Source organism: Diospyros lotus, chromosome 1 (genome assembly GCF_014633365.1).
Source record: "Diospyros lotus cultivar Yz01 chromosome 1, ASM1463336v1, whole genome shotgun sequence".
NCBI classification, from domain to species: Eukaryota; Viridiplantae; Streptophyta; class Magnoliopsida; order Ericales; family Ebenaceae; genus Diospyros; species Diospyros lotus.
The window spans coordinates 23901673-23929638 of NC_068338.1; the positions used below are offsets into that span (position 1 = coordinate 23901673).

A 27966-nucleotide genomic window follows, 5' to 3' on the forward strand; every position below is an offset into this window, starting at 1 on the left:
ATAAACAACTCCAAAATCTTGAGGAAGTAAGTGTTGTTAAATCAGAGATATCAAATATTTGTGCGAGAGAAACATCTTTCTCGTGGGAGTCGTGATCTTTGTCCGAAAGAAGAAGTTTTTAAAAAAAATGAGTGCTCTGCAAGATTAAAATGCAATTTGAAGGCACGCATGGAGTTTGTCCCATGCAAGCCTTTCCATATTTAAGTCAGCAAATATATTAAAGAAATAAGTCAAAAGATAAATAAATAGGTTAAATAATAAGTAAGTTTAAGATAAATAAATATGTGTATCAAATTTAATTTTCAGGATTCCATCCTTTAAATGAGGGGAATTAACACCTATTTATACCCCAAAGTGAGGGGACAAGGACAGGTGGCTAGGCATGTGTCCTTGGCCATGTACAAAGAATGATTTAACCTAGTGAGTTAAGTATGGATTAGGTCAAAATTGCCTATCATACTAAATGCCTTCTGAGAAAGCTGTGTCTCGGCATGTTATCCCGCACCAATGTGCGTACCGAAGCTTAATTTCTACTGCAAGTTTTGTGGATCTCTAATGAAGAGAAAGGCCCTGCCCGGGACGTTTTGTTGCACAGGACTTGTCCAGGACAAGCTGCCTGAGGCTTGAGAAGCCCGGATAGGTGCCGGCGGCCGAGAAGTCCGAGACAAAGTCATGGAACCTTGTCCCGGACAAGGTCCTTGGTTTAGTTTGTTCTTCAACACGTAGTGATCCTTTTCTTCGAGAATTTGGGTTCGGGTAAGCATTAATGGAGACAGCACAAACATTAGCGTAGCAAGCAAAGGCTCTATGATGATCCATAACTATTTTGTTGACTTAGAGGTAAGGAAGGGGCTAAATGTTTAAAGCATGACTGGCTAGCTAGGGGGCAAATGTACATGTTCGATACTAACAAGATTTCCTGCACACATTTCCCATCATGGGGTCCTTAATTTATATGGCACATTCCCATCATGGGGAATTGGAGCAAAGTGGGAACAAGAAAGGCACGAGAAAGGGACAACCACTCTTGGGGCTTTAATGGGTCACACTGCAACCTCTATCACCTCCCCACTGCTGCTAGCCATATTGGAATGCCCATTGATATCTAGTCTGAATATTGGAATTGAATATACTATTGAGTTAAACTAAATAAAGGTAGACACATATTATCATTAAAAAAATTTAAATACTCAGTTTAAGATTAAAAACTCATATAAAGTTCAGTTTACCCAAAACTTTTGTGAACCTTTAGTGAAAAATATTATATATGGAGAAATGTTGGTGAAAATTATATAAGAAAGAAAGCAGTGACATTTCTAAGAAGGAAACTGAAGCTCGGTCTTGATCATGGCTTCTCTGCAACTACCCCTCAACAGTCGAAAGTCTTCTCCACCTCAGGTTGTTTTCTCCCCAAGATTAATTGGCCTCAAAAGAACCCTAAATCTCCACTTTTCATACAAACACATGATTTCACCCAACCATGCAGCAGCCCTAAGATGCTCGTCCATCGCCCCTGCAATTCCAACTCCTACTCCAACTCCAGAAATGGAAGAAGAAACCATGGAAGATGAGCGGCCGCTTCATCAGGTTTGGAGAGAAATCCATGGCTGCAACGACTGGCACGGCCTTCTCGATCCCATGAACTCTCATCTCCGGCGAGAGATCATCCGGTACGGCGAGTTTGCCCAGGCCTGCTACGATTCCTTCGACTTCGATACCCACTCCAAGTACTGCGGCACCTGCAAGTACTTGGCCGCCCATTTCTTCCACAAGCTTGACATGGCGGATCGAGGCTACCTGGTGCGTTCAACTCTATTATGTTTTAGGCTTGGTGTTTATCCTTTATTCATTGTGTTGAATCCCGCGTTTCTTCTCTCGTACGTAGGTGAGCAGATATCTGTATGCAACTTCAAGCATCAACCTCCCCAACTTCTTCCACAAGTCCAAGCTGAGTAGCATTTGGAGCCAGCATGCAAACTGGATGGGCTACGTGGCCGTCGCCACCGACGAAGACGAGATCCGGCGGCTGGGCCGCCGTGACATCCTAATCGCATGGCGGGGCACGGTGACATACCTCGAATGGATCCATGACCTAAAAGACATATTGTGCCCAGCCCATTTCCGACAAGACGCTTCCATCAAAATCGAGGCAGGGTTCTACGATCTCTACACCCAGAAGGAAAAGTCGTGTAATTTTTGTTCCTTCTCCGCCCGTGAACAGGTTCTGTCCGAGATCAAGCGGCTTACAGAGCTCTACAAAGGTGAAGAGCTCAGCATCACAATCACAGGCCATAGTCTTGGCGCAGCCCTGGCCATACTAAGCGCCTATGACATAGCTGAAATGAAGTTGAACATTTACGAATCTGACGACGAACATTCTGTCGCTAAAATTCCCATTACGGTGTTCTCCTTCTCGGGTCCTCGAGTTGGCAATCTAAAGTTCAAGGAACGATGTGACGAGCTCGGAGTTAAGGTCTTAAGAGTCATCAATGTCCACGACAAGGTCCCAACAGTTCCAGGAATCTTCGCCAATGAGAAGTTTCAATACCAAAAGTACATTGAAGAGACTCTTTCATTTCCATGGAGCTATGCTCATGTTGGCGTGGAGCTTTCTCTGAATCACACGCATTCACCATTTTTGAAACCCACAAATGATCTGGGTTGCGCTCACAACCTCGAGGCTCACTTGCACCTCGTCGACGGGTACCACGGCGTCGGCCGCCAGTTCCGGCAGGCCACCGGACGGGACCTTGCGCTAGTGAACAAGAGCTGTGACTTCTTGAGGAGTGATTATGGGGTGCCTCCCTACTGGCGGCAGGATGAAAACAAAGGGATGGTGAGGACAAGTGATGGCCGGTGGATTTTCCCGGAAAGGCCGAGAATGGAGGCTCATCCTCCTGATACTGCTCACCACCTCGAGAAAGTGCTTAAATTTGCCTACTCTTCTAGGCACACTACATAATACAAAAGATCTACTTTGCTCGAGCCTTATTGACGCATGAGATGATCAAAGGGGTCAAAATAACATAACTGCCATCATCCAAGGAAAATGCTTCCACTTTCCTTTCATGCCCGCCTCCTCTCTCTTCTCTTTCCCCTTCGCCTTGCCTCACGCCGACCGATGCCGCCTTCTCCTTTGCCTCGCGTCACGCTGGCCAATGCTGCATCGCCTTGCTGCCTCGTCTCACACCAACCACCGTTGTAGTTTCTAACAATTAACAATGCAACTCTGTATTAATAAAGGAAAAGTATAAATTAAACATGGTGATTATATATATATAACTTTACAACTTTTTTGTATCATTTGTCATCAAGAGTGATATATATCCATAATTAGAAAGAGTAGAAACCATCTCTGCTTGTAGAGTCCTGAATTTTTTAAGTCTGTTTAATATTGAATAGTTTCAATATCACGTTGTGTCGTCACTATTATGTTATATTTTATCATGTTACATATGTTAACAAAAATAATAAGTATTTGTTGGAAACTGATCACATATCCGCTTGAGAGTGTATAATTTTGTAACTGCATCCAATTGACTCGAAGGTTGAACTACGGGGAAAAACCAGTCTCCTCCAAAACTAAACGGGCGAAGTTCTAACACCTGGGTCATAAAAAAAAATATAATAAGTATTTGTTAATTAAGTAGGGTACTGTATTTATTAATATTAAAATTAAGTGATAAATATTTGATTAATATTTATAGGTTATATTAAGTGCAATAAATGCACCCTATTTTCAAGCATTGTGCATTTATTGTACTTTTATTTTTAACTTCAAAACACTTAAAGTGATAAATGTATTATATTCTAAAATATTTTATCCACCAATACAATTATTTTGAACTAGAAAACACCTTTAGGGCACTTATTAGTGATTCTCCTATTTTATTATTGTATTGTGGATATGTAAATTGTCTAAAGCAACGCTAGTTTTATAAAATAGCTAGTATATATGAAATGTAGCATTACTATTTAGGAGGGAAAGAGAAATGCTAATAATAAAGTAAATTGTCTTTTAATAATTGCGAATGCTATTAAAAGTTATATTTTTATAAAAACTAAGAAATCATCATTTTACTTAAAAACAACTTTAACTTTTAAAATAAGTAATTAGTTAGCAAGTAACATCTTTCATTTCTCCCTTTCCCCATTTCCATTGTGTCAAAGAACTTTGATCGCTACTTTTATTGCATTAGCGTCTCGCGTAATACTCTCACAAAGTATAACAATTTTTTATGATAATTTGGTATTCTCCTTACAAGCTTTTAAAGTTATTTCGAATAGCTTCTTCACATGATTTCAATTCATGATTTTTCGATTAGTTCATTCGTGGCTATTGGGGTTTAGGAAAACAAAGAAGTATAATACTTTTTATAAGTTTTAAAAGATTAGCATTTAGTAAAACATAACCTTAAAGCTTAGTTGCTTCAAGGATGTCTCCATTAATTTTAAAAATTGATTAAGCAAATTCTATAATTTAGAGGGTGTTTGAGATAGATAGATGACTAAAATTTTAAGAATGTCAATTTACCCTAATAAGATATATGGCTATTATAATTCTTTTTCCAATTTTGCTTAAAATGATCATACTATTTATACATCAAGAGTTATACTCCGAACTATATATATACATACATGTAAATGATTAAAATATCTCTCGTACCTCAATGTCTTGGGTAAAGGGTATTTTTGTCATTTTAATTGTATTGTGTAAAGTATAGTTCAAGAAATATAAATAATATTTTTTTATTTAAAATAATTATTTAATATACTAATATGTTTGCTGATTAGTGATTTGTATACTTGGTAATGCTATTTATGCATAACCCATAAATGGGGGTTGGGTTGTAACCCAACTGGTAAGCCTAGATTAGAATGGATGTATAATTTTGTAATTTGGGGAGGTTAAACGATAACAGAGATAATGATATTTCGTTTGTGCTTTGTTTGTTTATTCGTGTTGAGATTGAGAAAGTACGATGTTTGTCGTAATTACTCATTTTTCTTGGAGTCGTGCTACGGTGTCCGAAAAAGGTTGATGCACTGCCCATGTTGGGCGGATTTCATCTGTGAAGAAATTTGCTGAACAAACTTCAACTTTGACGGATTTCATCTATATTTAAATGTGCGTGCGGTGTTTTCGATATGAGGATATTTTTGACATTTGATAATTTTAGCCATCCCATACATTAACTAACCCATACATTAACTAATCCTTTTTCTTGTTTTTCATATAAAAAGGAAATGGAAATCCTTGCATTTCCGAAGCAAGAACAGAACAGGAGGGAGGGAGAGAGAGAATGAGTGGAATTGGGAAGACGGTGTGCGTGACGGGAGCGAACGGCTACATCGCTTCGTGGGTCGTCAAATTCTTGCTCCAGCGTGGCTATACAGTCAGAGGCACTCTTCGTGATCTGGGTCAGCTCTGTCTCCCCTTCCTCTGATTCTGTCGCGTGTCGCCATTTATGCAATTCATACTCTTTTCTAATATTTGATTTCCGTAGTGCCAACCATGCATTCTTTCACTTCAATTTACCTACTGCTTGGTGCGGGAGATTTTAGCTTTCTGGCTACATAATCATCTGCTTATCTGTTCTGATTTGGAAGGCAAAAGCGGACTTTTTTCTTTTTTGTTTTTGAAATTGGGGTAGAAGCTTAGGGCACAGATAGCACAATTAGAGTTGTGGGTGTTGGGAATATTTTTTTTTTTTTGACTCTTCAAAATCAGCGCAATGGATGATGTTGAAAGGCAGCGGAGATGTGAAGGGCTGTTTAGTTAGTAAAAAAAACACTTTTCTAATCTATTGTCTGCTACACTGTATGGAGATCATGTTGTTGAAAGGCATAAACTAGAGATTTTGCTACTAATTGTGTTGTACAACTTAAAGTCAACTGAAGGATCCTTTGAGTGAAGGAAACAGGTGACAGTCGATTGCTAGCTCACTTGTGAGACATCAGCAAGCCTGAAAGGTTCATTGAGGAGGGAAAATGTCATCTGTGGGTGAACAAAGAGTCTAGAGGATCGGCTGAATAATAGTATAGTCGACTGTGGATCAACTGTCCAAATCAAGGAGCTAAGACCCTGATTGAGAAGAAGGAAAAGTGGCTGAGAGATTGACTGTCACTGAAGGATCCACTGTTGAGGGGAACAGTCAACCGTCATTGATTGTCAGTAATAGAATGTAAGCGAGCTTGGCTGTTCAAGGAAAAGTCACCTGTCTAGGTCAGTTGTGGATGCAATGGCCTAAAACTAAGGAAAGTAAGGCAAGGGAAGCTTGGTTAAGACATGGACTGGATTAGGAATGCGCACTCTTGAGTGAAGAGCACCAAGATGAACCACATGGAGTCCCTAATTCCCAAACCAAGGGTTAACCCATAACCTGCTAAGCACTGACACAGGGCTTGAGAAAAGGAAACTCAGGACTTGTGTCTTAGGTCGACCGTATGGGCATGTGTGGTCGCAGATACACTTTGAACAAGGGATGCCCTAGGTCCAGGCCAGGGCATTACAATGTTACTTAGACATTTTCAAGAGGCAACGTGAAAATTAAGTGACCTTTATGTGTTGGTGATGGAATACACACCTGACTATTATGAGTTGATGTGATAATATTCAAAAGATTGGGATGTAAACATGACAATATATCACTTTCTATGCTAGAAATATATTTATATTTCACATCTCAAAATAGTTACGTTATTTTTCACATTTTACATGTTGGAAAAAAAAATGAACATAGATTTGGAACATTCATTTTAAAACATATATGCCTAAACAAATTGGAAATAATAAATATAGACTTTAAGAGGACAGATTACTAGGTATAATTTCACACCGTTTTGCTTTTAACCAAAGGCACCTCTTGTTTTCATATTGTGTAAAGTATTTCAATGTGTGATAAATATGTGGGTGGGTCATCTAACTGTCCATAAATTAAAAGAACTAAATAAGAAATGTCTGAATATTGTCTAACAGGCTCTGAGTGTCCAATGAGTGGAAATGTATACATCTTTCTCCTAGAAGTTTCGATTCTTCTTAGACCACCATGATTGGATGATGATACTCATTTCTGGCAAGTTCTTTTTAACCTCTCTGGTCAAAACTTCTATTGTCTGCTTAGACAACAGGGACCTTTTTAGGGATTGTGGCTACAAGTAATGAGTTTTTCACTTTTACCTAATGCCAATCACATGTTGCAGGTAATCTGAAGAAAGAAAACCACTTACTTGCACTTGATGGAGCTAAGGAGAGACTTCACCTGTTCAAAGCAGATCTACTTGAAGAAGGTTCCTTCGATTCTGTGGTTGATGGTTGTGAAGGTGTTTTTCATATAGCATCTCCATTCTTTTACCAACTCTCAGATCCACAGGTTCATTTCTTATTGCTCTGTTTATTCTTTTCTTTCTTTTGTGGTTGTTGTTGGGTGATAAACCGCCCTTATCTTGAGTGGCTGCCAATGGATTCAGGTTGAATTTATTTCCAAATTATTTAATTATAACCTTTATGTAAAAAGATGTATATACCTTAAAAAAATTAAATTTCAATTATTCATCTGATATATATATATATATATTGCTACAAATATCTGTTTCTGTTTTCAAACATTGTTATACTTTTCCAATTCCTTTACCATAACTCTTGTGGTTTCCGAAATGTTTCCAATTCTAAGCTAAAAAGAAAGACAACACATTAAAACTACAGTTTGATCCCCGTGTTGAATCTAATGTATGTTTCTCTTTTCCTCTTCTTTCTTTTATTAAATTTCTTTCCAACTTTCTTCCTTTACCTTTTTTCTTTCCCTGATAATTCTCTTTTGAGGTAAAGTACAGTATCTTTGGTCAAATGACCAAAATGATTTGTCTGTTTCCCATAGAACATATTAATATACCTATTGAAAATATCTTTTGCAAGCGGACTGGCCCTACAGTCCTGGTGACCCATGAAAAGATCTCAATTGTATGATCTAAAGATCCTTGTTAATTACATTTTAATGTAGCATTGGTAGTATTCTTTTGTCTATTTATTTGTATGATTTGAAAGAACTCTGTCATTTCCTTTATTGTGAGGCATGCCAATATGCTATCATTGTTCTTTGCAACTGAATCCATACCATGTCTTGTGATTTCAGGCAGATTTGATTGATCCAGCATTAAAGGGAACACTTAATCTTCTTGGATCATGTGCCAAAACCTCAACTGTCAAAAGAGTGGTTTTGACGTCCTCTATGTCTTCAGTTGCGTACAATAGTAGGCCTCGAACTCCTGATGTGATAGTTGATGAGACCTGGTTTTCAGATCCAGAGTTTTGCAAAGAAAATAAGGTATGTAGTATTGCTACTATCGATCATCTTTGTTTTCTATTTAGCTTTAAATTCATATTCAAGCTTTGCAATAAAACTCAGTTCACCAGCTTCCTGATCATTTCTGATCAAACAAAGGGGAGGGGGGAGGGTGATGAGCTTTTCATTTTTCTCATCTTCTTTTATTTTATTTTGGAAATTGTCAAACTTTTGAATAAGTATAATGTTGTGTATAGACCTTAAATGAGTTGACAGTTAAAAAAACTTAGTTTTAATTGACATGGTCATATATACAATGTACTTTTCACCAAGAAAAGGAACTAAACAGAAAACATAATGGCATTTTATTATCATCTTCCTTCTTGAGGTGTTGGCTGATACAAGTTAGATGAGGAACTGCAGAAAGGAAAAAAAGATTCTCTTTGCATAGAAAAACAAAGTAGAGTCATATCTCTCTATGAATTGAGAAGCATTTTGATGTTTTCATGTTTGTCTAAACTCTAAAAGCTTCAGACATAGAGAACCTGGAAGTATTTCATCATTGCAATAATTTTTGCTTCTCTTAGTTCAGATTTCTCTTGTTTTTCCTCCTAAAAATAGAAAAAAAGAGAAGAAAGAGAGAGTGAAAAAGATCACAGTTGAGATCGAACTAATTTTGAGCATAATAGGGATGTTACTTGTCTTGCTTTAATATTCAATGAATTGCAAGGGTTTTCAAGTTTGGCTGTGCAACATTTGCCCAAGCTTGAACAATTTATTAGTTGGTGGATTTATGCATATATTGTCCACTTTTTGCAACCAAAAATAAAATCTAAAACAAATTAAAAAATAAAACTACCTTGTCGTAGAATGTGTTTCATTCTCCAGTCAAAGCATGCAAATGCCCTTTAGGTAATGCGATAGTAGAAGAGCAATAACCATCAACTGCGATATTTTGAAGATAGTAATCCTCTTTTCCATTTGTGAAACAAGTGGAAAATATTTACTCTCAAGGCTATCAATGTACTTAACAAACAGAACATGTAAATGACTTATGGTAGATGATTTGGATGAACTTGGTATACAGAAACTAGTAATTGATAATTTTAAATTCTGTTAATGTGGTTGGGTGCATAATTAAAAGAAAATGGCATTGTTTGAATTCTAAAAACACAACTATTATCATTTATGGAGTTGATTGATATATACTATCTGATTCATCAATGGCCTGATGTGAAAAATGAAAGAACTAGTAGTAACTTGGTACTGGGAAAACCAAAAGATCCCTTCTTGCACTTGGATTGGACTACATATTTCATTTTTTCCTTTGAGAGCATTCATAATATACAAACATAGCATGGCTGGCCATGGGGTTCTGACCCATACGTTCAAGAAATTCTGCAGTCTCTCTCTCTCTCTCTCTCTCTCCACACACACACACGTATTGATATCATACTCATTGATAATATTAGTTTACCTCATTATTATTGAAGGGAAACTTGAACTATACCCTATCAGCATCTTTCACCTGAACTTATTTTGGGGGAAGGAGAAAAGGAGTAACTTTTCCTTGTTGACATGCTTGTATAGTTGCTCATGTTTTGCACCATCCATCATGATCCTTTCTCGATATTTGTACCAGCTATGGTATCAGCTCTCCAAGATTCTAGCAGAGAATGCTTCCTGGAAGTTTGCAAATGATAAGGGCATTGACATGGTTTCAATAAACCCAGGAATGGTTATTGGTCCTCTGTTACAGCCAACAGTTAACGCAAGTGCAGCCCATATTTTGAACTTAATAAATGGTATGTATTCCTTATATAGGGATATTCCTGATGGATATCTTGTGTTGTCTTATGTTAGAGATTTGTCAACCTTCTTCTTCCTAATCTTCAGGTTCTCCATGAGATTTTTGCTTCATTTTTAAATATATATGCTTGATAAGGAACCATTATAGTTGAGTCAAATATTTCAAGCTGCTCTCTGTCCCCCTCCCTCCCTCCCTTTCTCTCTCTTAGAGATTACCATAAGACTTGGGAAGTTCAATTAGATGAAGATAGTTGATATCTAGTTATTTGGAATTCCTATTAGAAAGAAGATACCTTATTTTATTTGCTTCCCTATTTGCAGGTTCACAAACATATATAAATGTTTCCTTTGCCTGGGTTAATGTTAAAGATGTTGCAAATGCACACATTCAAGCATTTGAGCTTCCTTCAGCCAATGGAAGATATTGTTTGGTTGAAAGGGTTGTGCACCTCTCTGAAGTTGTGAAAATGCTAGGCAAGCTTTATCCGTCTTTACGACTTCCAGAAAAGTAGGTGACTGTTGTTCTGTTTTGATTCTAAATGTTATTTTTGCAAGTAGTAGTTGCCTTTGAAATTGGAACTCCTGTGAATCAACTTCCAAAACTGTAACCTATGTTCTTCATGTTTTGGCCTATTAAAAAATATATATATGTATATCACAGCTTCATTAATATCATATGAATTGATTACTAATTTTCCCTGCTTGTTCTGTCATTTTTATGGCAATTCCATCTGCATCTACTAGTCTTTTCAATTGTTTTCTCTTGATTCTTTTTCATTGTTGGCTATGCTAGCAATTTACACTTCCAGACAAATACAACAGTAGACATGGTGGAGTTCTGAGGGGGAAGTTATCCTGTTATAAAATCTTTTGTTGTTATCAGGGATCTCTCATTCTTGCTCCTTTTTTTCAGTAGGTTTCTTATTTTTGTGATGTCAACCATGACTTCATTCCTATTTGTCTTCAAAGTAAACATCTTCTTCTTTTTTTCTGTTCTTAGTTATCTTATTTTGATTTATTCAGTATGCTGTATCAGCACTTTTACTCTCCTCTTGTTATAACTACTTCATCTCAGTAGACATGTCCTTTCAGAGGAAGTATGTTTTGACAGAAGGAAAAGTAAAGCAAATGGCATAATTTATGCATATGCAAATTTTTCATGTACTTGAGAACATTCGTTTTTCTTTGTGTTACCTTATCCTCCACAAATCCTAGTTCTAAACACATGTTTAGGGTTCTTAAAATTAAAACTCTTTTCTTCATCTTGATTGTTGGGAGATATACCAAGAGCAGGCTATATCTTGTAAAGCTTTTTTTGTGGCTTTAAAAATGTTCTGTGTTGCTTTTAGGGGGTGTCTATTCTGATCATTTGATTACCTTCATTATTTGCCATTAGCTCTCTCTCTATCTCTCTCTCTCGGGGGGACATGCATAACTTTCACAAACTCAAGTACATGGAATAATAGTTTTTGCTTCTGGTTGATGGAATATCTCTACAGCTTCAAAACTTTTGAATGATAGATGCATCTCAATCATCTCTTTCCTTCATGCTATGTTTGAAACTAGGATCTGTAGAAGGAAAAGAAAGAAAATTGTCTTATATGTACTAAAAAACTGCAGGTGTGCAGATGACGAACCATTGATGCCAACATACCAGGTATCCAAGGAAAAAGCAAGAAGCTTAGGCATCGACTTCATTCCCTTTGAGCAGAGCCTCAAGGAAACTGTCGAAAGCTTGAAGGAGAAGAGCATTTTTGCTGCCTGACTCAGTTGTATTAGCTATTGTGCCTATATAGAGGATTTCTGAAGAGTAGATGGTGATAATGCTATGGCTTCTCATGGTTTGCTGGCATGGCTTTAAGTATTGCCTCCTTGTATTAAACTTGACTGTTAATGCTGTAACTGTTGTACCTTTTTGTAAATTTTTTTAAGATATGGAATGGTACAAACTTGCCCATCCTCCCCATCCCCCATCTAATAGAATAAAGACTTAGATATCTTCATCTTGTTATATGGAATGCCATGTCGTATTGGGGTGCCAAGTAATAATATTGGTGAGCTTGAGATCTTGAATTTGAGACAATTGATAGTATCAATGAGTTTGAGATTTCCAAATCAAGTCTCAAATACAACGTTGCCTACCAAAAAAATGAGTTTTAAGATTGAAAATTGTTTAACAAAAAAATTGAAAATTGCTGTTAAGTAGGGGTGTTCGCGATGTGGTTTGATCGGTCTGAATTATTTTCAGCACGCCAAATCATTAGTGCAGTTTTTCAACCAAATCAAACCGCATTTGCGGTCTAGTTTGGTGCGATTTACCGCGGTTTGAAATGTTACTTAAAATTACTAAAAAATATATTTAAAAATGATAAATAAAGACACAAATATTGATAAATAAAGACAATTAAATGTAAATAAATAAGAGTAAAAAATAAAAATAAAATAGTATAAAAAATAAATAGGATAGGACTGCCAATTATTAGATGTTTATAATAATAATTTTTTTTATTATTTTCTTGGGTAGTTCGATTTTAATCCGAACCGCCAACTGTCCAAACTGCAAACCGCGCAGTTTGGACAGAATCCAAACCATTTTCGACCGTCAAAAAAAAAAAAAATTGATCGATTCAGTTTGATTCGGTTCGGTTCGATTTTATCGATTTTTGCGATGCACTGATTTTTTTGAACACCCCTACTGTTAAGTGTCCTAATGGAACAAAATAAAGCATAATATTTGAAATGTGTGACTTTATGTTAGTGTCAATGTTCCATTGTATGTAACACAATTGTGAAAATATAAATATAAGTATATGTCTTATTTTGAACAGTCATTTATTTATTATCTAGAAAGAAGACTTGATTTCGTGTAATAAGTGAATTTTCTCAAGAATTTATAATATAAATGACAAGTGAATTATTAAAGGAGATAATTTTTTTATTATAATATTTGAATTAAATTATTAATTTTATAATGTCAAGAATAAGAGTGTAATTAATTAAATTTTAAATAATTAATAAATACCCAAATCATAATGTCCTCGAGAACTTACCAAGTAGGGCGAATTGATTTTAGATGGGAAATTATTTCATGGCATAAAATCTATTAAAAATTTATTGAATGTGTTAGGAAATAATATATCGAGTCAAATTTGGAGGGAATTGCGGCGTCGTTTCATTTTGATGTGAAAGTGATAGGAGGAGAGGCATATGAACTCCAAGGGCGTGTTTGGCAAGCGGTGTGGGAAACCTTCCTAATAATAGATTGAAATATGAATTTCCATCCAATTCTTTTAAAAAAGTTTCCCTTTTGTCTCTTTAACTTGGGGGAAATTAATTTCAACATTTTTATATTTATCATAAAAATATAATTTAGATCACGTGTCAAATAAATTATTATATTTTAATTTAAAAAGTAATTTAATTATTATATTTTTAAATTAAAGGCCAAATTAGGTATTTAACTTTAAAAAAGACTAAATAAGTTATTATTTTTTTATATATTGGGGATTGTATTATTTATTATTTGTTTTATTTTATTTTGATAAAAAAAATTAAAAAGTAAAGGACAAGAGGAAGAGAAAAGAGAAAAAAAGTAAAAGGAAAAGGTGAAGTTTGTTTTGGGGAGAGGAGTGGAAGGGAAAAGAAAGTGGGTGGAAACAAAGGGCAGGGGATTCATTCATTCCATTCCATTCCATTCCCGGGGATTGAGATTGAGATTGAGATCGAGATCGGGAGCTGTTTGGTGTAGAGAGGGAGGGAGAGGCCCAACAACACAACAGATGGGGTTGGGAGAGAGAAAAGGACTCTGCAAAGGAGCTTTGACTCTCTCTCTTTGTCCCATCCATGGCGGGTTCACACCTTGAATTCACATTTTCACTTCCTTCTCGCAACAGACCTTTCCTTTCTTCCATTCATCCCAGCCCTCGTCTCCAAACCCTTTCTGGGTCTTTCTCAGATTTCCTGCTCATCCACCAAATCATTAATTATTCAAAGGTAGGTAGGTGGGCTAATCTTTGTCTGTTATGTTCTGGGTTATGATTATTATTATTGTTGCTTTTCTTTTCTTTTTTTCCTTGCGGGTGAAGATGAAAAAATAAATAAATTCTGGGTCATTAACGCGAGCAATTTTTTTGGAAGGATTTTCAAAATCCTCCAGTGTTTTTGGAGATTTCCTCACAGCGATTTTCCTTCATTTGAACTGATCCTCCATTTTGTGTCCATTTTTTTGTCTTGTTTTGAAACCTCAGATTTGGTCTGGTTTTTCTTCAGAAGTTAATTTAGATTTCTGTTCGAGATACCAATTTCCTTCTAATTCTCGGACCCTTGTGCAAAATTGCAGATTTGATCGTCTGATCCATGGGGAATTGCTGCGTGACCCCTTCTGGTTCTTCACCCAAGAAGAAAGAGGGAAAGAAGAAGGGCAAACCCAATCCATTTTCCATCGACTATGGCGTCGCCAATGGATCTGGCACCGGAAACAAGCTGAAGGTGTTGAAAGATCCAACCGGGGTCAACATTTCCCGGCAATACGATCTGGGCCGCGAGCTCGGCCGGGGCGAATTCGGGATCACGTATCTGGCCGTGGACGTGGAAACGGGTGAGAAATTTGCGTGCAAATCGATATCCAAGAAGAAGCTGAGGACAGCTGTGGACATTGAGGATGTGAGACGAGAGGTTGAAATCATGAAGCACTTGCCTAAGCATCCAAACATTGTGAGTTTGAAGGATACTTATGAGGATGACAACGCGGTTCACATAGTGATGGAATTGTGTGAGGGGGGAGAGTTGTTCGACCGCATTGTTGCCCGGGGGCATTACACTGAGAGGGCGGCTGCTGCTGTGATGAGGACAATTGTAGAAGTTGTTCAGGTATAATTTTGTTCCACTTTCATGGCGAATGCATTTTATGTGATAGTAAGATTCCATCAAAAAGATATTCATAAGAAAAAAGGGTTTCATTAAAGGTGTAGAGAAAATTTTATAAGGCAGATATAAGATCAGCCTTGTTGTTTGATGCAGAATGTTGGGTGGTAAAGCTCCAACATGTTTGTGATATTTATCTTGATGCTTATTATCTTATAGCAAATCAAAATTTTGTTCTTCAATTGGGCTGTGTTTTACTTTTTTATTTTTTTCTGAGGTGGGGTTTAGTTTTCTTGTTCTGGGTTTTGATATTTTGTCCATGGTCATTTTTTTAGGCTTCTTTTGATTAACTCTTGCTATTATGTCAAGCTTTTTGAGTTTTAAGAGATTGTATTGATTGTAATTATATGTGAACTACATAATAGTTTTCTTCTTGTTCATGTGTTTATCTACCCTTTTTCTATCAAATCTTGAGTGAATATTAGCAATTGCACTTGGCTCTATGTGTTTCTTTCTTGCTTTGGGTTTTTACTTATTTACTTATTTTGCCAATTAATTCGTCCATTCGCTACTAGGACACTTGTGCATATATACTGTATCTGGACACATATAAGTCATGTTGATTACTACTACTTAAAGGGCCATATTCTTATGGGTGTATCCACTGTTATTTGTTTGAAGCTTCCAACATAAGTTCCTCAAAAAGTTAGGATAAAAGTTCCCTCCTGAGTTCATGTCCACCAGGACATTGAGGAAGATCCAGAAAGACAATTTAGAACCAGCTGATTCAATCCCGGGTGTCATTTTGTTTGAAAATAAGAAAGATCTGAAGAATAAGTCCTTTTAGTTGTTCTATCACTAAATACTTTTATGTTACTTTATTAAAGTTGAAGTTGTTTAATAGTTTATGCTGCTTTCCTTCCACTGAATCATGGGATAGATTTATATGATATCTTGATTATGCTTGATCTACACCAACTTCAAGCTTTTGTTTTCCCTCTCTCCATTGACACATTTTCCTGTTTTGTTGGACTGTATTGTTCATTGCTTCTTTGTTAATCCAATAGTGCTGTTCTCATCTGTTGGCGAACTAAGATTTTGCCTTAAGTAAATCTTTGCCTTTTTTCTATGCATTGCAGGCATGTCATAGGCAAGGAGTTATGCATCGTGATCTGAAACCTGAGAATTTTCTTTTTGCAAACAAGAAGGAAACAGCCTCCTTGAAGGCCATTGATTTTGGACTATCAATTTTCTTTAAACCTGGTATTGCATTTCCTTGATTTCATTGTGTCCAGAACTGTGTTTGATACCTATTTGTCCTTTGGCTATTTATTGCAAACCGATGTATTCTCATGGTGAACCTGATGGTTCATTTATCCCAGGTGAGCACTTTACTGAGATAGTGGGAAGTCCTTATTACATGGCTCCTGAGGTTTTAAGACGCAATTATGGCCCAGAGGTTGATGTCTGGAGTGCAGGAGTTATCCTCTACATTCTTCTTTGTGGCGTTCCCCCTTTTTGGGCTGGTGTGTTTTTCTATTTCTGAAGTTGCAATCTTCTACTGTTTGTTCAACTTCTCCGGGTGCTATATCTCAGTACTGTAACTGTAGTGTTTTATTTTGGGTGCGAAATTAGTAAATATTTTTTTTTTGGGGGGGGGGGCGGGGCCGGGGGAGGGGGGGGTGTTGAAGTGAAATTTGTTGATATTTTGTGGAAAATATTAATCATTATAAGATAATTATTGAGCGCAAGCCTTGGTAGTTACGGTAGGTTGCTCTTTTGTGACTGGGTAGGTCACAGGCTTGAGTTGTGGAAGCAGTCTCTTTGCAAAAAAGCAAGGGGAAGACTGCATACAATTACAAACCTCTCTTGACCCACAAAAGTGGGACTCTTGTGCACTGGGAACACCCTTTTATAGGATAATATAACTAAACAAGGCTTTATCAGCACATGTCATTACTGCTCTCAGGCTCTGCTGAATGAATATAATTTTTTATATTCCTTTTTGTGGTTTACCCCTTGTAATTGCACCATGTGTTGTGTGCAGAAACTGAACAAGGAGTAGCACAAGCAATTATTCGATCCGTGATTGATTTTAAGAGAGACCCCTGGCCTAAAGTTTCTGAAAATGCCAAGGATCTGGTAAAGAAAATGCTGGAACCAGATCCAAAGAAACGGCTTACAGCTCAGCAAGTTCTCGGTATTGTTTTAGTTACATTATGTGCATCTGTCATATACTTGTTGAGTTTATTTGTCAATAGAAATGAATAAACAAAACTCAAGCTTCTTTTCATTATTTTGATATTCTCCTTGCTGGAATGCAGAACATCCCTGGGTACAAAATGCGAAGAAAGCTCCAAATGTACCACTTGGTGAGACTGTGAAAGCAAGGCTTAAACAATTTTCTGTGATGAACAAGCTCAAAAAAAGAGCTCTAGGGGTAATACTACTTGTTGGCTCATAGTTTCTCACTGCATTCTGCATTTGTGGTAGTAATTAATTTTGTGCATGAACTATACTGGAATTTAGATTTGTAGATATCTTTGTTACTTTTTGCTAATCATTTTAACTGCTGAACGCATTTACACAGGTGATTGCAGAGCATTTGTCAGTAGAGGAAGTGGCTGGTATAAAGGAGGCATTTGACGTGATGGACCCCAACAAGAGAGAAAAAATCAACCTTGAGGAGCTCAGGATTGGATTGCAAAAGCTCGGCCACCAGATCCCTGATGCTGATCTTCAAATCCTAATGGAAGCTGTATGTGTTGTACCATTAACCTCCAGCATTATCTATATTTCTTTTTCAATGACTTGCTTTTTGGGGATAGCTTGCTTTGACAGTAGACTAAGTCCAAGGGCCCTGAGGTCTTCCCTATTTATTGAAATGAGCTCCATATAATAAGTTTACCTTTTTTCTGCCAATTATGACAAACTGAAGAAAGCATAAAACACCTGAGCATGTCAAGTAACTGTACATTTAAAACCAGAAGTCTGAGGTTTTGCTTCTCTGTTTGAATTAGTCTGCTATTGAAGATAAAATGTGTGAGGCACAATTAAGGCAGTTTGGTCTTGTGAGAAGAAGAGATAGAGCTTCTTATGAGGGGAGTTGATGAAATAGAACAAGTATCTAGCAAAAAAGGTAGAGGAAGACAAAAAGAAAAGGAAAAAAAAAAAACATAGTGGATGACACATAAGTATGATATGATTTATAAGGACCGTATAAAATATACAGTCATAGATATAATAATCGGCAGTCTAGAATTTGTGATCAACTCCATATAGTGGGATAAATGCTTGATATGTTGTTATCAGGATGAAACCACAACATAATGCCTAGATAGGCAAGTTTTTGTTGAGTTCAGAGACCTTGACTTTCTGCCTTTTACCTTCCAGGCTGATGTGGATAGAGATGGAGCTCTGAATTATGGAGAGTTTGTTGCTGTTTCCGTACATCTTAAGAAGATGGCCAATGATGAGCACCTACATAAAGCTTTCGCATTCTTCGATCGAAACCAGAGTGGCTATATAGAGGTTGAAGAGCTGAGGGATGCCTTAAGTGAAGAAGATGATGCCAACAGTGAGGAAGTCATCAATGCCATCATGCATGATGTTGATACAGATAAGGTCAGCATTACAATTTAAACCTACTTGTAATTTTCGTGCAGGACTCTTATCCCCCATATTTCACCCATTATTGACTATTGAGTTATTTTCTTTTTTGGCTAATCTTAAACTCTCTCATCATCTTTAGTTGTTTATAAGCCTTCCATTTACCTCTCAGCCTACTGATTGATCTTTCTTCAAGTTTCTTCTCCCCCCCCCCCCCCCCCCCCCCCCCCTCCCCCTCCCCCTCTATTTTTTTATTATGTGTATTCCATCTTGATGTCTTTCTTTGTCATCCTCAGTCATTACAGCATATCTGGTCAGATGACATGACACTACAAAAAAATGAAAAAAAGAAAGAAAGAAAAAACACATCGGCATTCATATTCTTAATTGCCTTTTCTTCAAGTGATTCACAATTCTGTCATTTTCCATATCAATATCCTGAAAAATTAAGGAAACTAACCCGAATTTTTTGTTTTGGGTGAATACACAGGATGGGCGCATAAGCTACGATGAATTTGCTGCAATGATGAAGGCCGGCACAGACTGGAGAAAAGCATCGAGGCAGTACTCGCGAGAAAGATTCAACAGCCTTAGCTTGAAGTTGATGAGGGACGGCTCTCTGCAGTTAACCGAGGAAAGGTGAAGGAGGTCAGAATCAAGAAATTACAGCATCCGAACAGGGAAAGAAGAAGAGTGGCATAGTATATATGTTCCATTCCAAATCTCTGTTTCCTTTTGTTGTTTTTTTTTTTTTTTTTTTTTTGGGGGGGGGGGGGGGGGGTGGGAATTTGTCAAGCATTTCCAAAATCAATTTCTTGATTTTTTGGCTCCCGAAGAGGCCTCAGGGAGTAGTAAAGGATCAGGGCGATGGATGCATTCGGTTTCTTGCAGAATAGTTAGTTTGTTTTAGGTTTGTTTTTGGTGGGTTTGGAGGTTCTAGCTCTAGTAGTCTTGTAGAAGAGCAAGAGAATATATATTCATTCTTAACACGTAAAGATGGTTGTTTTCTTTGTAAATATGGGTTGCTTTTGTTGGTTACACTTACAGTTCCTGCTTCAGCAAATGAAGCGTCATCTTACTGCCCAAGAGTAAGGCATGGAAACGGGGCCCTTGCCCCGACTCCAAGAGGAGTCCAGACCAGTCAGTCTATCTCAACTCCCTGACAAAGGGTTACAACAATAATAATACATTTAGTCTCGGGGCTTTTGTTCTAAAAGTGATTGGTTTGTTCTATGCGATCCCATATGTTAGGTTAGGTTGGTTTAGGTTTATGTTGTTTATGCTTGAACTTGGACTTATCATGATTTGGGTTCCTATTTAACTCAATCCTGAAGTAAAATTGATTAACCTAACCTAATTAAAGTTGGGTTTCATTGAGTTGGGTATTAGACTATTAGTTTCAAAGTTTTGTATGATCAAAATATTGATTGGGATGGAGTACCCTTCTTGTTGGTAGGAAACCAAATCCATTTTCACTTCTGAATTTTTTAAAAAATTGTTTTACATATAAATATAATTTGAAGTAATTCATTCATTTGTGGGAATGTTATATAATGATTAATATTAGCTTAGAACATAGATTTGATTGGATTTATTTATAATTAATAGCAGCCACCAGCAGCATTAGCAGCAGCAGCCTTGACTGTTGTCGTTGGCGCACCGGAAAACATCGTTGTCCAGGTTCGATGTACCTTTCTTTCATTCAAACCCTTACACCTTGCCATTTCCAATTTGCTTTTGCCATCTGCCCAAACCCCCACGCGCTTTCATTAATTGCTTACCATCCATAAATGCATTTAATATATATGTATATATATTTTCAATTAAAATTTATTTCATTATTATAATTTAAAATAATTAATATATAATAAATATTATTTTTTTTATTTGGAGCCTAAATAAGGCGAGCGCCGAGCGTGGATATCACGCGCGAAATATGGCGGTCCCGTGGCTGGCACAATATAAGGTCTCTTCTCTTCTCTCTTTGAGTAGGAAAATTGCATCTTCTCCCAAATCAGCTGAAAATATCTCCGATTCGCGCCTCTCCCTCTGCAACTCTGCTGCTTGTCGGCGATGGCGACGTCGTTAGGGCTTGCGCAAACCGCAATCTTAGCGGAACCGAAGGGTCAGATTCAGAGCAGTAGGATTCCGTTTCACCGTGGCTTGAGGCGGTGTTTTTCTTCTTCTTCTTCTTTTTCTTATCCCCATGCTGATTCGCTGCTGTTTTCCAACAACCGCATGCGATTTGATGCCTCCTCGGCTTCTCCCGTCGTCAGAGCCGTTGCCACGGTAAGGGAATAAAAATAAGATAAATTTGAACTGCCTTCTCTATTATTCTTAGGAGATTGATCATTGGAATTTGTTTTTTACACAATGGCGGTAACATTTCTGAATTATAAGCCTCTTTGATTGGTTTTATGGTTTCCAATGAGAGATGGTCTACTTGAACATTCAGTTCGTGTTCGTATATCTGCAGAGGCGCACGTACGCAGATATTCCAGTGATTATTAGATGTAGTTGAAATAATTTAAGTTTTTATTTGTTTTTTGATTCTGCTCTAACAAGTATGAATATTTAACTATATATGTGGAACTAGAGTTTTTGTAAGGAAAATAAATTATCTTTTATATGTTTGTAAAAATACACGTGTAAGGAATTCACTTTCTTTTCAATTTTCCTTTTTGTTGAAAAATCGTTATTTTAAATAAGCCCTTCTAAGTCCATGTTCATTGAAGAGGTTTCAAGTCTTTTCCAAAGTTTTCTTTAATCAGACCTTTTTTTTTTTTTTTTATATATATATTTTAGTTCCAGGGGTTTTTCACATTTGTGTGCATATCATTTTTCAAGCTTCTGTTTCAAATGATATGGCAAGTTGCAAGGTGATTCCTTAAGGTTTCTAAAAAACAATGTCGATCTCTCTTGTATGTCAGACAACCCTTGTTTTTTACGCTGGTCCTATAGTCCGTATTTAATGTGACTTTGTTCCTTTGTTCCTGAATGGTATGAACACTTTGCTAAATTGATTATTCAACCAAAACTGATTTTAATGTTGTTTAGTTCTTGGAACCATCTTTTCTTTTTTTCCCTAAGAAAATTGGATAATTAATGTAATGGTTATGATATTGATTTTTCTAAATGTCAATGGTGGGGGCACCACTGCAGGACAAAATTTCTTAATTTTGGAAAGTCAAAGGAAGCAAATGAGCCCTCTGTTAGCACAAAATAATGGGTCCATGGAGGGGTGCATTAAATCAAATTTCGCTTGATTTTTTCTCAATTTGGAAAGTCAAATAAGCCTCTGTTAGCACAAAATAGCGTTGGGGGGGGGGGGGGGGGGGGTGCTTTCTAGCAAAACTTGGGAATTTTTTCCCGTCAGTTTTGCACCTGAATGAAGTAATAATAATTTTGCTGGAATTTTCGTAGTTCTATATGGATGTTGCACCAATTTTAAGGATCAAGTTATGAAAGTAACCCAAAACACACACACACACACACCATTACTGGTGATATTATGCTGCTTAGGTACTAAACAGACACTTCATTTGGGGTACTATATTGTATTCAACATGTATCAAACATGGATACTTGTGGGACACTCCATGATATGTGTTGGACACACCAAATGGTATCCCCTAATTTTTTTTGTTATTTTTTTTTAGGCAAGTCTAGGACACATGTCTATGGGTTGGAGTTGGAAAGGAGATGGGCATGCTTATCTTCATGTTAAATTAGTGATACTTTTTCAATATTTTAATGCTCTTTAGTGATTATATTACGAGTGTTAAGATGTTTTTTTCCCATCCTTGTCATTTCATATTCGTATATTTTCTTTTAAACTGTCATATCTTGTTTGTTTCCATATTCATATCCATTCACATGTCTGTATTGGTACTTCTTCATTGGTATTGTTCTTCGAATTGGTGGGATGCTAAGAAATGAGGATTTTCTAATAATAGAAGAATGCCAAGTAGGGCAAATGATTTTTCTCAAGAAAGATAAGGGAGATAATTTCTAAAGCTGACAAAAGAGATCCTTGAACTTAGAAGGGTTGTCTCCAACACATGGGTAGTATTGAAATTTGAAAGTAACTACTACAAATATAATATCTACTAGATGCAAAAACATTAGAACTTTCAGAGAGATGGCATGTAAATCCACAAATTATTAGATGTTTTCAAGTGGAGATGGTACTAAAATGTGGGGTTAAAGATCTCTAAGGGGAAGGGAATTATGTCTCTACTCTAGACTGCAGGATAGAGAAGAGGATCTGTGCTAGGGATTTTTGTGTATGAGAAACAGATAAGAGGGGTTAATTTTCTAATGGGAGCCAGATTTCCAGAATAAAAGGAATAGCTAGTGTATTTTGAGTCTTACCCATGCTATTTATGTTTAGTAATATCTTAAGTTAACATAGTTCAAGGTGGAATTTTAAGGGTCAGCCTTGGTAGCAATGCTAAGGTTACTCCTTTATGACTGGAAGGTTACAGGTTGGAATTGTAAAAACAGCCTCTTTGCATGAAAAAAACAAGGGGAAGGATGTGTACGTCAATATGAGAGGAACTAGGTGGGGCATGGATAGAGGATAAGTACTGTTGTGTATGAATTTTTCTGTGGGCATCTTTGAACATAGAATTACAAAAAAAAAATAGAAATTATGCCAGGATATACCATACAATTAAGCTACTACGCCACTGCAATGAAGCATGAGTACCCTTTTTTCTATGCAAAACGTGAACTCATTCTCTTCAAATAAGTGAGATGATAAAATGAGAGGAAAAGAAACTCCTGAACTGCTATTTCAGTCATTATGTAGGTTTGGGCTTTTTGAAAGAATATTTGTGCACTTCACTCTATTTATGAAAAAGAAAAATTCAAGCCACCCTATAATAATGAGAAAGGAGGCTTTTGGTTAGGGTTATCCCATCTGGTTTATGCAAAAAGCTTGTAGCTCATAAGTACATAAGCCCTTTTACTTTTTCTGTTTTCTGCTAAATCATAACGTGTTATTCTTTCCTTGATCTTTTCATCTTTTTTGATTTGTGAGATTGGAATTGACAAGGTAAACTTTGCGCACACAATTTTGCATCTAATAGTTTGTGGCATCTTTGCAGCCAACAAAGCCAGATACTTCCTCTACGCCTAAGCGTAGCAGGGTTGAGATTTTTAAAGAGCAAAGTGACTTCATCAGATACCCTCTTAATGAGGAGCTTTTGACAGATTCCCCAAATATAAATGAAGCCGCCACACAATTGATCAAGTTCCATGGAAGCTATCAACAGACAAACAGGGATGAACGTGGTTCAAGGTCCTACTCATTTATGCTTCGTACCAAGAATCCTTGTGGCAAGGTTTCAAACAAACTCTATTTGACCATGGATGATCTTGCTGATCAGTTTGGAATTGGAACACTACGGTTGACTACCAGGCAAACATTTCAGCTCCATGGAATTCTGAAAAAGGACCTCAAGACAGTAATGAGTAGTATCATTAAAAGCATGGGTTCAACTCTTGGTGCATGTGGCGATCTCAACAGAAATGTTCTTGCTCCAGCTGCACCACTAGCCAGCAAAGATTACCTTTTTGCACAACAGACTGCTGAAAATATTGCTGCACTCCTGACTCCTCAGTCTGGTTTCTACTATGATATGTGGGTAGATGGGGAGAAAATTATGTCTGCAGAACCTCCTGAAGTAGTAAAGGCCCGCAACGATAACTCACATGGGACAAATTTCCTTGATTCACCAGAGCCTATTTATGGTACTCAGTTCCTGCCAAGGAAATTCAAAGTTGCAGTTACTGTGCCTACAGATAACTCGGTGGATATTCTCACAAATGATATTGGCGTTGTTGTTGTTTCTGATGATAATGGGGAGCCTCAGGGTTTCAACATTTATGTGAGATGCACAAATGTTTTCTCAAGTTTTTCTTCTATTATTTTAGCGGCATAAGTTTTTGAGTAATTTATTCTTTGTGGTACAGGTCGGTGGTGGTATGGGAAGAACTCACAGGTTAGAGACAACATTTCCCCGTCTGGCAGAGCCGTTGGGTTATGTACCTAAGGAGGACATACTGTATGCTGTTAAAGCTATTGTTGTTACCCAACGAGAAAATGGAAGAAGGGATGACCGGAAGTATAGCAGAATGAAATACTTAATCAGCTCATGGGGAATTGAGAAGTTTAGAAATGTTGTTGAACAGTACTATGGAAGGAAATTCGAGCCTTGCCGTGAATTACCTGAGTGGGAATTTAAAAGTTATTTGGGATGGCATGAACAGGTTTGTGTTAGTGATTGAGATATCTGATTACAGTTCTATTATTCATTGTTAGATATCTTCCTTCCACTGTGGGTTACAACAACAAGATATCAAGCCTTTATCCCACCATCGAGGGTTCCTTCCTGTTGTTGGGTTGTTTCAAAGTAATTGTCCAGTCTCAAACCCATAGCTGTTTTCTTTCCTGTGCTAACCATTGCAGCAAATATATTAGAGAGTACCACAAACACTGAACAAATAGATGCTACTTTTGCAATGTTACATTTTTGCACATTTTTCAGAGATCTATCATAAGAACTTGATTTTGAGATGCTCATCATTAATTTTGTGCTTTTTTATTTACCCTGCTAGGGTCAGGATTACTTCTTAACTTGTTATTATATGTTGATACCATCACAATTTTGGTAATATTCTTGATGCTCATGTGCTACAAAGTTAGAAGAGTTTTGAGTTTTTGTATCATGTTTGTTTAAATCATTTCTGGCAGGGCGATGGCAGTTTATTTTGTGGGCTCCATGTTGATAATGGTCGTATTAAGGGCATAATGAAGAAGACATTAAGGGAAATTATTCAAAAGTATGACTTAAATGTCCGTATCACACCAAACCAGAACATTATCTTGTGTGATATTCGCCGAGCATGGAGGCGTCCCATCACCACAGCTCTTGCACAGGGTGGCCTGCTGGTAAGACTTTTGCTTTAGGCATCATAATATGTGATAAGTGAAAAACTGTACCAACATTAACTGATGGCACATGGATATGCACACTGCAAAATTATTTATTTTCATGAGAGCTTAATATCTTAAAAGTTTTGGATGCTGCTAGATTTGTTGAATTGATGTTTTAAGATGATCAGTGTGTTATGATGTCTAGTTAACAAAAGGTGCATATGATGAAAATTTCCATGGTCGGGATCTGGTTGAAGGATTTCTACCAGCTGAAACTGATTAAGGAAACATTGTAAATATTTGCCAACTCTACCATGAGATTCTTGTAGTGAGTCCACAAGCCTGCTTTACTTGGTGTAATAGCGCATATAAATTGTTTGAAATTGTATAGGTCATTTGGAAACACTGGTGCAAACTGAACCAGGCTGTTAAAAATCTTTGTATATCAGTACTTGAATTGCCTTTGACTATAACACTTAATAATCAACTAACACTCTTTTTGTGAACTTGAAGGACATATTAAAGAAGTTTGAAATCATGTCCCCCAAGTGCAGAAACGAGAGATATTACCTGTTTGTAGAAATCTTAAATTGCTCTAATTCGTCTACTGCTGAATAGGTTCACTTCAAGTCATATTCTGTGTTCAACTCAAATATTACATATAGCATGGCTCATTCATCAAATCTAATGATGATGACTATTGCTGTGCAGTATCATATTTTGCAAATATTCCCTTTCCAAAAGTAGGGTGTGAAGATTATACCAATTTCAGGCCTTTGTTCTGAAACCCTTTCCATTCTTTGCAGTTAAGCCTTGCACTGACTGTTATTGAATTTGTTAATTCAGATGCTGTTTGCCTGTCTAACTAACTGAAATTTGTTGATTAGCTGCTTTTATGTATCTTCAGTTTAGAATTTTGAAATCCAGAAGAACTAATTTAGCATAATTTGGCCATTGCTTGTTGTGGCAGCAACCTCGGTACGTGGATCCCCTTAACATGACTGCAATGGCTTGCCCAGCTTTCCCACTTTGCCCTCTTGCTATAACTGAAGCTGAGCGTGGTATACCCGACATCCTTAAGCGAGTCCGTGCTGTATTTGATAAGGTAGATTGGTAAAGCTATATTTTTTAAGAAAGCCAGCAAAGAATAAAAAAGGTAACCAGTTCACTTGATGGTTAGTGACCGGCATGGTTTTGTGAATTTAGGTTGGTCTGAAGTACAATGAATCTATAGTGATAAGAGTTACTGGGTGCCCTAACGGTTGCGCTAGACCCTACATGGCAGAGCTGGGATTGGTTGGTGATGGTCCCAATAGCTATCAGGTATTCCTAGTGCCGATGTCTATGACCTTTAATTGTATCTCATCCAAATTGGCGGGTTTTCAAATAAAACTCAATTTAGTTTCTGTTTTTCAGATATGGCTCGGGGGGACACCCAATCAAACCTCACTGGCAAGATGCTTCTTGAACAAGGTTAAGGTTCAGGAGCTTGAGAAAGTTCTGGAACCTCTGTTTTACTATTGGAAGCGGAAGAGGCAATCCAAAGAATCATTTGGGGACTTCGCAAACCGCATGGTGAGGCTTTTTTAATATTATTTTCTTCCTACTCCTTCAAGAAATTTGTTTTTTAAGTTTTTTAGACAATCAAGGATTCGGGTACATTTGGTAGTTGGGCAGCTGTTGATGTAAACGTTAATTATCTGTATCAGGGATTTGAAAAACTCCAGGAGTTAGTGGAGAAATGGGAAGGACCAATCATGTCATCATCACGATACAACTTGAAGCTCTTTGCCGATAAAGAGACGTATGAAGCCGTGGATGAGCTTGCAAAGCTGCAAAACAAGAATGCTCATCAATTGGCCATGGAAGTCCTCCGCAATTTTGTAGCTTCCCAACAGAATGGCAAGAGTGAATAAACCCTGACAACTCAATTGTAGTTCTGATGCAGAGGGCAATGGCAAAGGTGAATGAGTTAACTTGTTCTCTCTCATTCTTTCTATTGTTACTCGGTAATAGCAGGCGAACCAAATGGAACTGGATTTTTGCACCTTTTTGGTACCTAGTGTAGTGAGTGTTCCAGAGCAACAAAATGATTGTAGTGTAACTATTTTCTTAAGTTATCAATTATTAGGATATTTTTCCATTTTCCATTGATAAAAGTTGAGTCCTTAGCTGGGATTCACTTGGTTCAATTAAATTTTTTGTTGTACCTGTTACTTGTTTCCTGTTGTTAGTTGTGCAATAATTTCCCGGGGTGAGAGGGGTTGTAAAATAGAATGATCCAACCAAGCTAGCTGCTAGTAGTGGGCTGAGAACCTTAAGAGGCAGACTTCTTGAACAACCAAAGCCTGAAATTTAAGTAGAAAATGCACAAATGCAAGCATAAACTTAATAGTTCAGATGGTAAAGATGCCTGCTACTTGTTTGAAATGGATTGTAGTAATATGGAACTTAATTGGG

General features: G+C 37.1%; 4 protein-coding genes across 7 annotated transcripts; all 4 read left to right on the plus strand.

Annotated features, from left to right (window-relative positions):
- The first annotated feature begins 1304 nt into the window (after window positions 1-1304).
- Window positions 1305-3392, plus strand: LOC127807383 (phospholipase A1-Igamma3, chloroplastic). Its single transcript, XM_052345184.1, has 2 exons — window positions 1305-1800; window positions 1886-3392. The coding sequence occupies exons 1-2, from the start codon at window positions 1348-1350 to the stop codon at window positions 2960-2962; spliced, it is 1530 nt and encodes a 509-aa protein (XP_052201144.1). The 5' UTR covers window positions 1305-1347; the 3' UTR covers window positions 2963-3392.
- Window positions 3393-5254: 1862 nt separating this feature from the next.
- Window positions 5255-12088, plus strand: LOC127807390 (phenylacetaldehyde reductase-like). 2 transcript variants are annotated; one of them, XM_052345196.1, is made up of 6 exons: window positions 5255-5421; window positions 7204-7373; window positions 8133-8324; window positions 9925-10087; window positions 10413-10599; window positions 11712-12088. In XM_052345196.1, the coding sequence occupies exons 1-6, from the start codon at window positions 5304-5306 to the stop codon at window positions 11854-11856; spliced, it is 975 nt and encodes a 324-aa protein (XP_052201156.1). In that variant the 5' UTR covers window positions 5255-5303; the 3' UTR covers window positions 11857-12088. The 2 variants fall into 2 exon arrangements, with proteins under 2 accessions (XP_052201156.1, XP_052201167.1); XM_052345207.1 differs by having other exon boundaries at window positions 11720-11866.
- Window positions 12089-13712: 1624 nt separating this feature from the next.
- LOC127807408 (calcium-dependent protein kinase 8-like) lies at window positions 13713-19579 on the plus strand. 3 transcript variants are annotated; one of them, XM_052345248.1, is made up of 9 exons: window positions 13713-14088; window positions 14431-14960; window positions 16094-16217; window positions 16337-16480; window positions 17002-17154; window positions 17279-17394; window positions 17545-17712; window positions 18348-18578; window positions 19054-19579. In XM_052345248.1, exons 2-9 carry the CDS (start codon window positions 14448-14450, stop codon window positions 19204-19206), a joined length of 1602 nt encoding a protein of 533 aa, XP_052201208.1. In that variant the 5' UTR covers window positions 13713-14088; window positions 14431-14447; the 3' UTR covers window positions 19207-19579. The 3 variants fall into 3 exon arrangements, with proteins under 3 accessions (XP_052201208.1, XP_052201199.1, XP_052201215.1); XM_052345239.1 differs by having other exon boundaries at window positions 13713-14084; XM_052345255.1 differs by lacking the exon at window positions 13713-14088 and adding an exon at window positions 14165-14343.
- A 967-nt stretch (window positions 19580-20546) lies between these two features.
- On the plus strand, window positions 20547-27665 carry LOC127812129 (sulfite reductase [ferredoxin], chloroplastic-like). Its single transcript, XM_052352461.1, has 8 exons — window positions 20547-20852; window positions 23675-24457; window positions 24543-24839; window positions 25324-25521; window positions 26477-26611; window positions 26713-26829; window positions 26923-27081; window positions 27216-27665. Exons 1-8 carry the CDS (start codon window positions 20637-20639, stop codon window positions 27420-27422), a joined length of 2112 nt encoding a protein of 703 aa, XP_052208421.1. The 5' UTR covers window positions 20547-20636; the 3' UTR covers window positions 27423-27665.
- Window positions 27666-27966: the final 301 nt, after the last annotated feature.